This window comes from Schizosaccharomyces octosporus (genome assembly GCF_000150505.1).
Source record: "Schizosaccharomyces octosporus yFS286 unplaced genomic scaffold supercont6.3, whole genome shotgun sequence".
Lineage (NCBI taxonomy): Eukaryota > Fungi > Ascomycota > Schizosaccharomycetes > Schizosaccharomycetales > Schizosaccharomycetaceae > Schizosaccharomyces > Schizosaccharomyces octosporus.
Window position 1 is genome coordinate 987,799 of NW_013185621.1, and position 10,966 is coordinate 998,764.

Here is a 10,966-nt window from a genome sequence, read left to right on the forward strand (position 1 = left end):
GCAAGACAAAATTGCAATTCAAAAGTTAAACTTCTAAAAGAAAGGGTCCCAAGGCAATAAGGCGCATCGCTGTATATTTTTTTACAGAACAGCTAGCATTTCTTTCAAGCGTCACGTGACTTGTTTCGGTTGTGCTGACACCTTGGATATTGAACCTGTCCTTCGCCAACCACAACATTATTGCTGGGATCGTACCAGAACATGAGCGGCGAGTCGCACGGTAATGATGTTAAATCCGAATCTAATGAAGATCAACTGTCTATGGAAACCGCGGCCGTAAACGATGAGAATGGCGGTTTGGGAGCGTCGGAAGTCCCTGTAAAGACGGAAGAACAAGACACGGATGCAAGTTCAAAGAAACGGGATGTTTCCGGAAAACAAATAAATGAACATAGTACAGCATCAGAAGAGCATGTGATAAAATCAGAAGAGCCTTTTGAAGCTCAATCGCACTCCCAGAGTTTAACACAATCTCAGGAACCTGTAGAAAAAAAACAAAAAGGTGATGGAATGCCTCCCCCTCAACAAAAGTATTGCGCCGCCATTGTTCGACAACTCAAACGGACAAAAGATTCAGCGCCTTTCCGCGCACCAGTAGATCCCGTCAAACAAAATATCCCCGATTATCCCACTATTGTCAAGCAGCCCATGGATTTAGGAACCATTGAGAAAAAGTTAAGCAATCGCATTTATTCCTCACCTCAAGAATTTATTGATGACATGAATTTAATGTTTTCTAATTGCTTTTTATACAATGGTACAAATTCCCCGGTTGGTTCAATGGGAAAGAGTCTGCAGACGGTATTTGAACGTCAATTGAAGCAATTACCAGACTTAGATCAAGTCCCAGCACCAGTACCCAAAAAAACCAAGCAAAAGCCGTCTCCAGCCCCCGCTGCTGTTGCGACCACACCAGCTCCTACCGCTTCTACACGTACCCGAAGAAGCTCGTCCGTTTCTTCTCTATCTCGCCCTTCAATATCTTCTGCCCCTCCTTCTACCGCTCCCTCTGCTGCTTCTCCTCCGCTTGTTGAAGGTAAACCGAGACGCCGAAAGAACAACTCTCAGATGCGTTATTGTACGACGATACTAAAGGAGATTTATAAACGTCAGTACGAGCCTTTCGTCTTTCCCTTTTACCAACCGGTAGATCCAGTGGCCTGTGATTGCCCTGACTATTTTGACGTAATCAAACATCCCATGGATTTGAGTACAATTCAAGCAAAGCTTAGTAAAAACGAATATGAAATACCAGACGAATTTGAGTCAGATATACGATTGATGCTTGAAAATTGTTTCACATATAATCCTCCTGGAACTCCCGTACATCTTATGGGCAGACAACTTGAAAATTTGTTTAATGAAAAGTGGAATGCTCGTCCCAAATACGATGATGCTACCCTTAATAAACAACAGGCTGCTGAGACAGCTGCCTTATTATATGAAAACGGCGATGAAGAAGCTTTTATGTCGGAAGAAGAAGTAAACGGCGACAAGTTTGCTGCCGTGGACAAGCAAATATCCATGCTTCAAGACACCTTGGAAGCTATGAAAGCAAAGAAAATGAAGCGCATGCGTAAACCTCGGCGCCGTGATTCCAATAAAGAATACGGACCTGTTACGTATGCTATGCAAACTGAATTGGCCGAGAGATGCAACTATTTAACTGCAGAACAGTTAGCCACGGTTGCTGAAATTCTAAGAGAAGAAATGCCTTGGTTACGGGATACGGATGAAATCGAAATAGATGTTGGAAATATGAAACCAGAAACCTTTCACCGTATTTATCGGTTCGTTTGTAAACCCGAAGCAACTTCCTCTGACCCACCTTCACCTTCGTTGATGCCATCTAGACACGAGAAAAAGAAAGGCAGAGTGCTATCGGAAACCGAACAGGCAGAAAAAATTCGACGTTTACAGCAGCAGTTGGATCGTTTTGCTGGCAAAGCGTCCGATGCACCCCTAGGACAATCCCATGAATATGATCGAACATCCGAGTCTGCTGAAAGCGACCATGAAAGTGAGAGCAGTGAATCAGAATAAAGGTTTCTTTTTATCTGTCCACGCAATTGGATATTGTCAGAAAAAGATATTTGTTTGTTTGATCCCAGAAAAACTAGCAAAATCTTACAGCGTTGGTCATGCCATATATAATTAATAAGTTTAATAATAGGAACGGTCTTCATATTTTGTTACCTTTATCATTTGAAGAACGTGAAGAATCATGGAAATACCGTCGTCTATTTTCATGTTAACAAAAATTGCTAAGTACAATTTTGATGAACAATACTCTAAGCTTTCAAAGCGATTACTGAAGTTTTATGCAATTGGATCATATAAACGGAAATTGTCGTTAAGCTCCAGAGGAATATCAGTCATTTTTCTTCAATTTACAGCATTTGACTAATATGTTTTACTGTTTATGAATTTTTCTTTTCGTGTATAATGTCTTTTCTCTTTGATGATTGATTTTTTTTCAATCTATTCTCGGTGCTATACCAATCAGTTTAGCAAGAAGAATTTTCTTGTGAAAGTTTTGTACGTCCCATGTCGCTCTTTTCCGCCCTTTGCCGCATTAAGTTGTGCTCTATGTGCAATCTAAATATCAATTACTCTGTCATTTTTGTTTATAAATTCACTGTAAATAAATATTAATGTTTTTACTCTAATAAAGTTTCAAATAACCGTAAGCTAGAGATCTACTCAAAAACTTCTGAATTGTAAAAAAATTATCGTAATGAATATAATAAGTAAAACGATTTGATTATATTATTAATAATATGGTGAGCGGTTCGAATCTTCAAAAAGTCATTTTTTCCGAGGAAAATTGTTTGAGTGTTTAGACAGGTTGGAAAAGTTGCGCAGTGCCAACCTCAGAAAATCTCATAAAAGCAATTATGGATGCTTTACCTGAGCAAACAATTCGGTTAGAAGAAGGACAAGATGCAAATGAATTATTTGAAAAATGTCTAGGATGCTCTGATGTTGGAATCGTTTCTGGTACCGTTCGAAACATGGATGGAACCATGGCGGCGGAGCTAGTTCGCAAATTCGTGACAGAAATGTCATTAGAAATGCGCCCTACCATGGCAATCTGGTTGCATTGGATCATTGTAACTCACGGCGGATATCTAGCTAGTGTACAAGATTTGCAAGAGCCATTGAACGAGTTGCATGGCAAGTTGATACATGGCGGAGATCTTCTTATGAAGATTTCTGCACTCTCCGGAAGATTAAGCATGGTACTTGGACAAGCTGAGATCCGAGAGAGTCGACGACTTGATCAGGAAGAAAGTAGTGAAGAGGACAGTGATTACGAGGATGAACAAAACTCTGATTACGATATTGAAATAGTGGACGAAAATGAAGATGAAGTAGATGAGAATGAAGAAGAGGAAGCAGCAGCAGCAGCGGCTGAAATTATGAAACATAATAATGTTGACAAAGATACTGCCCACGCATATCTCTCTCCCGATGCAGAATTATCTCCTAGAAGACGACAAATGGAGAACAAAGATCACTTGAGTGAAGAAGAAGATGACGATGCGCGAGCATTACAAGAAAATGCAACTGGTGAATCTGGTTCAGAATCCGAAGAGGAAGCAGAGGCTTCCAGGCCAGTTTCTGTGCGAAAGAATCTTCGCTCCGAAAGCCCGAGAAAGTCTCTACGCAAATCTAGGTAAAAAACCCGACTTTCGCTTTTTAAATATGGTTTGTGGTGTGAGTTTTTTGGTTGAAACAATATTTCAAGTTTTTTGATTTATTATTCGTTTCTCACAAAAAGAGACTGAAAACAGCTATGCGATTTGGCTTTTGGAATGCTTTCGTAGAAGTATTATAGAGGATAAAAGCAATAAGTTTCGTACTGAATCTTTTCGTTAGTGTACGAAAAGGATATTAGCGATTATGGCGGTCAAAAAAAAAGATTTCAACTGTTTATGTATGGATCTAATTTATTTCAGGTTTAGATGTACCATAGGTTTTGGGTTTGGCTAATAATACCGTTTGATTATTACGAGCGTTTCTATCAGCAACGCCCGTTTGGGCATGATGTTTTTAATAATTTTTCTATACTTATTATACATAACATAGCTTCAAAGTCGAATTAAATATTTGAAGTATTCATTTATCCATCTAAAAGCCTTTGTTTTTTGGACATGTACCTTCCATTTCACTAAACCGTCTAACAAGTTAAACCATGTCTCTTTCAAATTTGTTATAAATAACGATACGTAACGTTCTTTCAGATAACTTAATATATTTGATTATTATATTCATTTTTTATTGTGCAGTGCAAAGTGACTTACCTATTCAGCAGAGAGAAATTTTTTTTTGTCCACAACCAACTACAAAATGGGTTTCACTAATCTCACCTCCGACGCTGGTCTTAAGCAACTCAACGATTACTTGACTGACAAGTCTTTCATTGAAGGGTAAGTAAATCTTTTAGCGCATCATTCGAGAACTTGAATAAAGAAATCCATTTACTATTCAAAGGATTTTCTGGTTAAACGAGTCTTGTAGAATGATTATCAGCGAGGATACGTCTACCGCCATCGATCTTGATTTGGTTGGGGGATTTTTTTTTAAATTATACTAACGTAAAATTTTAGTCACTCCGCCAGCCAAGCTGACGCTGTTGTCTTCAAGGCTGTTGGTTCTGCTCCTGACGCCGAGAAGTTCCCTAATGCTGCTCGTTGGTACAAGCAAATCGCTACCCACGATGTTGCTACCCTCCCTGGTACCGCCAAGGAGCTCTCTGCTTACGGTCCTGCTGAAGGTGCCGCTGCTGAGGAAGATGACATTGATCTCTTCGGCTCTGACGAGGAGGATCCCGAAGCTGAGCGTGTTAAGGCTGAGCGTGTCGCTGAGTACGAAAAGAAGAAGTCCAAGAAGCCCAAGGCCGTTCAAAAGTCTCTTGTTACTATGGATGTTAAGCCCTGGGATGATGAAACCCCTATGGACGAACTTGAGAAGGCTGTCCGTGGCATTCAAATGGATGGTCTCTTGTGGGGTGTCTCTAGACTTGTTCCCGTCGGTTTTGGTGTCAACAAGTTCCAAATCAACTTGGTTGTTGAAGACGACAAGGTTTCTTTGGAAGCTCTCCAAGAAGAACTTGAAGGTTTGGAAGACTATGTCCAATCCACTGACGTTGCCGCTATGTCCAAGTTGTAAGCTCGTTCCGTATTAGTAGTAATTGCAATAGGTACGAAAGATTGGGTATATATAGGCATGGTCAAATAACAATTGATTTTACAAAGATTTTAAAGAAGTGGAAGTATTTGATTAGTAGCGAGAGATTATCCTGAAGTAGTTTTAGATACTGACGTAGAAAGTGGTGAGCTTTGAGCAAACTATGGTAGATAGACGGTAAGCAACCTTTTGTTAGTCCTTTCGTAAATTGAAGAGAGATTATACATGTCTAAAGTATTAAAACAATTGTTTGTAATTTATCATCATCAAGATTTTTCTATTAAAGTAAACAATGAAACTTGACAGACTAGGTAATTACTACATCCAGACAAACCGGTTTTTACAAAAGGCGTACTTTATCCATCTATTAAGGTCTTCTTGTGCGTACAGGACTCTTAGGCTGTGATGAATCTCGACTACCGGGACCAACAGGCGCATCGTCGTCAAGGCCAAAGACCTTGGGATTGAAACCTGGAAGGATGCCGGGCTGAACATGACTAAAAGCTTGAATCAGCTGGTCCTCGTCGACAGAGACATCCTCCATAATAGGATTAGCAAGCCACTGTTTTAGAGTATCGTCTTTAATTATTTCATTATGACCAGGTAAATCTTGAATGTAGGCCTTGTACGATCGACGCATCTTCCGTTTATTTCCATGCTCATCAATCCGTCCAACCTTTTTAGCCAACTCTGAGAGACCGTATAATTCTGTCAAATTTTCATGCGGCGACGGCTTTACAGGTTGATACTGTACACTTCCTACATAATGATACTTGGGCAATTCAGGCATATGCTAACAAAAGAAAAATTTGAAAACAACTTAAAGCAATAAAAATTTCCGATTGTTGCAAAGAAAAGAGTTCTTATAGGCGATAGGACTAAGATCCTTCGTAAGGCTGTTTGTTATGGTGAAGGGGAATGCGACTTACTGGGAAGAGCAGAAATAAAATGAGCTAATTTTGAAGTGACTCTTATACAGCACGACGTGAATTTTGAAATAATATAGATAAACATAAAAAAAAAAAGAATACAAAAGATACAAAACCGATGGATGTTAAAATTATGCGTTGCGTTGTCCATCCACGAGCAAGACTAATGTGTAAGACAAGCCAACTCTTATAGACGCTCAAGCTTCTTGGATGGGTACAATTTTGACTTGATTATATGTCCAGCGATCTAATTCTCCTTGCAGTCGATGCTCACGATATATAAGTTGTAAATCATCATATCCACCAATGCTATGACCACCGAAAAAGATATTTGGAAGTGTAGAAACATCACTAATGGAAGACAGCCATGTACGCAATTCAGTAGTATGGGTATATTCGGTGACTTCGACTATGACAGGAGCAGGTTCCATATTGAGTGTCTCGGTCAGCATGGACCTAGCTGCCTTACTGAATGGGCAACCTGGCTTGCTAAAGACCATGACAGGATTTTCAAGGAAAACCTGAAAATCCTGTTCTTTTAATGCATCTTTGCTAGGTAATCTGGGCTTATGGGAAGTTGAAGAAGGGTGGCTCTGCGTACCAAGAGGACTCGACGAGCTTTTAGTCAATGGCATCTCGAACGGATTATGTAGAAATAACTGAAGGAATAGCAGGATAATGAAGACAGATCCTAGAATAATGACCTTGGGGTTTAGCATTTTAAATATTCAGGAGCTTCTTCTTTTCGTAAAGTCTGATTCCTAATATATGTATGAAATAAAAAATAATTTCCTAGTTTTATAAATGGTATTCAATAGCCAATATGGCTCAAAAAATGAAAATTTATAAATGTTTACAGTGGATGGGGGTGTGTACAGCCAGTCTGTTAGGATTTTCAAAGGAAGTTACTTTTTACTGCAATAGTGTTTTTATTTTACCTTTGTATTTTTCTCTCAAGCAATTTGTTTTTGCTTTGGGTTAAATCAACATCTCAGAAACTTTCTTTGGAGACCAACATGTACGAGTGAGAAAATAATTAACAATTATAGTAATGTAAGTACAAATCAACACTACAAGAGCCTACTACAGGATAGGGAAATTACTAATTTAACAACTTAAAATGAACGTCATCAAAAACTAGAACCAAGTAAACGGAAAAGCAATGTGAGACATAAAGCAACTATAGATAAAAAACTAAGCTAAATTGATAAAGGGAAGGGCTAACATCACTGAATCGAAAGCCATGCCATACCCAGCCTGGTAGCCTGTACCAGATGCACCATAATCATGGACGAGAGGGAATTTGGTACCTGGAAGGGAATCCAATTCTACGCGAGCACCACCATTACGGGAGGGACGAAAGCCGACTGCTTCATAGATGATCTTTGCGGCCTCGGGACCTTGGTGATGGAAAAGTTCAGGCATAAGTTCAGCAGTGCGCTTCAAAATGTCTTGAGTATCTTCAGGATGAATTTCACGATCCCAATTGCCCTTTTGCATAAAACCGCCCAAAACGACACCACCGTTGAAAGGACGAGGAATGATGTAGGTATCAGAATTTGTACCATGGCGAAGTCTTGTCTCCTTGACGTGAGGAGCATCAACACAGACAACATGACCACGAGTTGGATACACGTCTTTATCTTCTACACCTCCTAGTGTAGAAGCCCAAACACCTGGACAATTAAAGACCACGGTCGGGTTAGGAACATAATGCAAAACGTCGTTAATATGTTTAATTTCTTCTTTGACAAAAGTGACTCCAGAATCTTTCAAAATGCTGTAAATGAAATTTAAATATTGAGGAACATTTATCAAAAACGTAGTGCCAGTATGGCCATAAAGACAGTTTTCCGGTAGCTCTTCCTTAGGAAGAGCTTCGAAGTCTTTAACATAAGAAGTCCAAGAACGGATCTTTTCAAAGTTAGGATCAAATTCCCAGAGCTCACGAAGGTTCGCAAAGACCACACCCGATTCTTTACGAGTGTTTGCAAGGTAAGCAAGACGATTATAGGTGATCCTGTCCCATCGTATGGCTTTTTCATCACCACCTGAGATACTGCAGAAATTTGCACCAGCCCAAGGTGAAGTATAATCAACAGATCGATCTTCAGGTGTATGCTTGGCGATAATCTTTACGCGAGGGCCCAATCCAAAATCGCATAGAATCCATGCTGTTGTAAGTCCAATCACCCCTGCGCCAACGATAGCAATATCCTGAGTTTGCTGTGCGGGCATAATACTGAAAGAATAACAAATTTAGAATTCAAATGTACAGCTCTAAATAACCTATATGATTAGATTAGCTTAGCTTCCACGGTTTTGAACTTGCAAACACCCTCTTTACTAGTGTATGTTTATTAAAGTAGTGTAATGAGGAAAAACCATACTCAGAAAGTTAATGTTTATGATGTATAAAGAATTTTGTGAGAAAACACCAATTCAAACTGTGAAGACTTTACCTTGAGGCAATTAAGAAACAGTACACTTACACTGGTTTTATAACGTATGAACTTGTTACGGATGGATTCTTGTTGACGGATATTGTCTTTTTAATTATCAGCGGAGCTCAGCATTACAAAGCCGTAGATGATTTTGTGATAACATGTGAATCATTTGTTTTATTAATATCACTATTAGCATGATAGACACTTTATAACGGAAAGAGGTTGTTAACGATAGACGCACTCAGCTGCATTAGGATTGTGTAGTTCTCGAGATTAATTAATATTAATTTGGAAAACTAGGGTGGAACACTTGTACTGTTGTACACTAACTTTGAGTAAAAGAAAGAAAGAAAGAAAAAAAGAAAAAAATGGTGATTCAAATTCAGGACAAAGAAGAATTCTATATTCTATACATTCATCAAGCTTGAATCAAACAGTTATATGTGCTTCTTCATCAGATTATTATTTTTCCTTACGTCTTCACAATGTGTGTAATCCATTTCTTTACTATTAATATTCATATAATCATTTCCATATCCAAAGTATCCTAGTAACCCAAAACATTATAGCTCATTTTTTGTTTCTATGAAATTAATTATTTTTACCACTTATTGGCCAGCAATAAGGGATTCGACAAGTCTGTTTCGACGGACCGGTAGGTCGCTTGTAAATAATGTCGAACCAACTTTGGATCTTGAATCCAATGTTCAAGAGTTTTATTTACAAAAGAACGGTCAACATCTTTTCTTCCGGGAGAATTGTACAGCGATTCTACTTGACTCATCCATTCCCGACTAGCCAAAACCCGTTCACCAGAGGGAAATGGGAGTTGGCCACCACCATTGATACAACCGCCTGGACAAGCCATAACTTCAACATAATCATATTGACGGCTCTTTTGTTGCGCTTTTTGAGCATCTGTTTTCATTCTCCGTTTCAGCAACACCTGTCCTCGACGACTAGAATTGCCGTTCACTTTACGTACCAAATTTTGGATGTTTCGAAAACCATAGCAGGTCGCCATTGTTAACAAAACTTCATCACTTTGCGGCTCTCGTAGAGTATATTCAGTCAAATCGCCGTTTTGGTCAACCTTTGTAACAAACTCGTTTGCATCGTGAATACCAAAAAGCATTTCGGCCGCGTAAGACATTACATAATTCATGTATCCACCAGAGCTAGATCCCATCTGCTCGACGTACGTCAATCGAGGATACCAAGCTGGTAACGTCTCATCTGATATTTGGTATGAAATCCTATTCTTTAATATGCTCTTTGGGTCCAAGTCAAAATGCTTAAACATCTCAACGATTTCTTTTGGTGTCAACACAGCGTCAACATCACGGACCCCATCCTCGGAAAACTCTTCACGACTTGCTTCAAGCTTCTTGTCAAAACAAGGCATAAGACTCAAATGCCACACTTGTTTGCGAGATATCGAAAACTGTTTACTTGCCCAATCCTTGATTAAACGCCCACATGCCTGTTGTGGTGAGCGTACTTGAGAAAGATGTGGAATGAGTGCTGAGTGAGTTTTCTCAACGTAGCAAATCCATCCTGGGCAAGAAGACGAAAGGATTGGCAACTTTGCGGTCGGATTAGCTTTCAAAGAGGCTGCTACATCTTTAGAGTCTTTTTGCATTTCAGATACATTGATATCGATAGCACCATCATTTCCAGATTCCTTTTCACGTCGTCGTTGCTTCCATGATTCGCAAAACTCTTCTGCGCATTGTTGTAACACAATCTCCCGTGCAGCATTGGTATCTAGAACGGTGCAAAATCCCAGTTTACCAACGAATACCATTTCTAAAACTTCTTGCATTTCCTCCAAAGAAACGCCATAATAAGCAGCCAAGTTTGCCCGTACCTGCGGACTTGAAGACACGTAAAATACTTCTTGAGAATCCGTTCTGGAGTCCAATCGCTTCAGTACCTCTTGATATGATTGTAAGTTTACCAGAACTGTTTCTGCTGAAGTGATACATCCACTACAGGCCAAGCAATCATTCAATGAAATGCTAGCTACTTCTAGTTCTTTTGATTCACCCGTATCTTTGGTAACTTCGTAATAAGAATCTCCTTCCACTTGTATTTCATTCTAAACGCGTATGGTTAATATTTTGTCCCTCATAACGCCTTCTTTGATTAAATAGCATATGCTTTACTTACATTTTCACGGCCTTTGTCTGACTTTTTCACTTCGGCTGGCTTTATGCAGACAGCTCCCGGGTTCAAAAAGTCATTCAGATCGTTTGCTGAAAGTTTAGCCATGCTCCTAAATGACCTTTATGCTTGGTTTTTTCCAAGTTCATTCTTCCTTTGGGCTTTTACACCAACTTAGTAAACATAATTTGCCACATTAGATCTTCGTATCTACTTTTCAGTAATCTAACG

The 10,966-nt window shown here is 39.3% G+C and overlaps 7 protein-coding genes across 7 annotated transcripts; 3 read left to right on the plus strand and 4 right to left on the minus strand.

The window, feature by feature from the left end:
- The first annotated feature begins 162 nt into the window (after positions 1 to 162).
- SOCG_04112 (Swr1 complex bromodomain subunit Brf1) lies at positions 163 to 2,726 on the plus strand. Its single transcript, XM_013164954.1, has one exon. It carries the CDS (start codon positions 202 to 204, stop codon positions 2,041 to 2,043), a length of 1,842 nt encoding a protein of 613 aa, XP_013020408.1. The 5' UTR covers positions 163 to 201; the 3' UTR covers positions 2,044 to 2,726.
- A 76-nt stretch (positions 2,727 to 2,802) lies between these two features.
- SOCG_04111 (ribonucleoprotein complex) lies at positions 2,803 to 4,135 on the plus strand. The gene has a single exon (XM_013164953.1). The coding sequence runs from the start codon at positions 2,898 to 2,900 to the stop codon at positions 3,681 to 3,683; it is 786 nt and encodes a 261-aa protein (XP_013020407.1). The 5' UTR covers positions 2,803 to 2,897; the 3' UTR covers positions 3,684 to 4,135.
- A 157-nt stretch (positions 4,136 to 4,292) lies between these two features.
- SOCG_04110 (translation elongation factor EF-1 beta subunit) lies at positions 4,293 to 5,272 on the plus strand. Its single transcript, XM_013164952.1, has 2 exons — positions 4,293 to 4,433; positions 4,614 to 5,272. Exons 1-2 carry the CDS (start codon positions 4,354 to 4,356, stop codon positions 5,173 to 5,175), a joined length of 642 nt encoding a protein of 213 aa, XP_013020406.1. The 5' UTR covers positions 4,293 to 4,353; the 3' UTR covers positions 5,176 to 5,272.
- Positions 5,273 to 5,323: 51 nt separating this feature from the next.
- SOCG_04109 (mediator complex subunit Med19/Rox3) lies at positions 5,324 to 6,147 on the minus strand. Its single transcript, XM_013164951.1, has one exon. It carries the CDS (start codon positions 5,981 to 5,983, stop codon positions 5,561 to 5,563), a length of 423 nt encoding a protein of 140 aa, XP_013020405.1. The 5' UTR covers positions 5,984 to 6,147; the 3' UTR covers positions 5,324 to 5,560.
- On the minus strand, positions 6,081 to 7,176 carry SOCG_04108 (monothiol glutaredoxin Grx3). The gene has a single exon (XM_013164950.1). It carries the CDS (start codon positions 6,839 to 6,841, stop codon positions 6,320 to 6,322), a length of 522 nt encoding a protein of 173 aa, XP_013020404.1. The 5' UTR covers positions 6,842 to 7,176; the 3' UTR covers positions 6,081 to 6,319.
- A 34-nt stretch (positions 7,177 to 7,210) lies between these two features.
- SOCG_04107 (D-amino acid oxidase) lies at positions 7,211 to 8,745 on the minus strand. Its single transcript, XM_013164949.1, has 2 exons — positions 8,513 to 8,745; positions 7,211 to 8,411 (listed from the first exon to the last, which is right to left on the minus strand). Exon 2 carries the CDS (start codon positions 8,358 to 8,360, stop codon positions 7,317 to 7,319), a length of 1,044 nt encoding a protein of 347 aa, XP_013020403.1. The 5' UTR covers positions 8,361 to 8,411; positions 8,513 to 8,745; the 3' UTR covers positions 7,211 to 7,316.
- Positions 8,746 to 9,094: 349 nt separating this feature from the next.
- On the minus strand, positions 9,095 to 10,894 carry SOCG_04106 (iron hydrogenase). The gene is made up of 2 exons (XM_013164948.1): positions 10,742 to 10,894; positions 9,095 to 10,670 (listed from the first exon to the last, which is right to left on the minus strand). The coding sequence occupies exons 1-2, from the start codon at positions 10,841 to 10,843 to the stop codon at positions 9,171 to 9,173; spliced, it is 1,602 nt and encodes a 533-aa protein (XP_013020402.1). The 5' UTR covers positions 10,844 to 10,894; the 3' UTR covers positions 9,095 to 9,170.
- Positions 10,895 to 10,966: the final 72 nt, after the last annotated feature.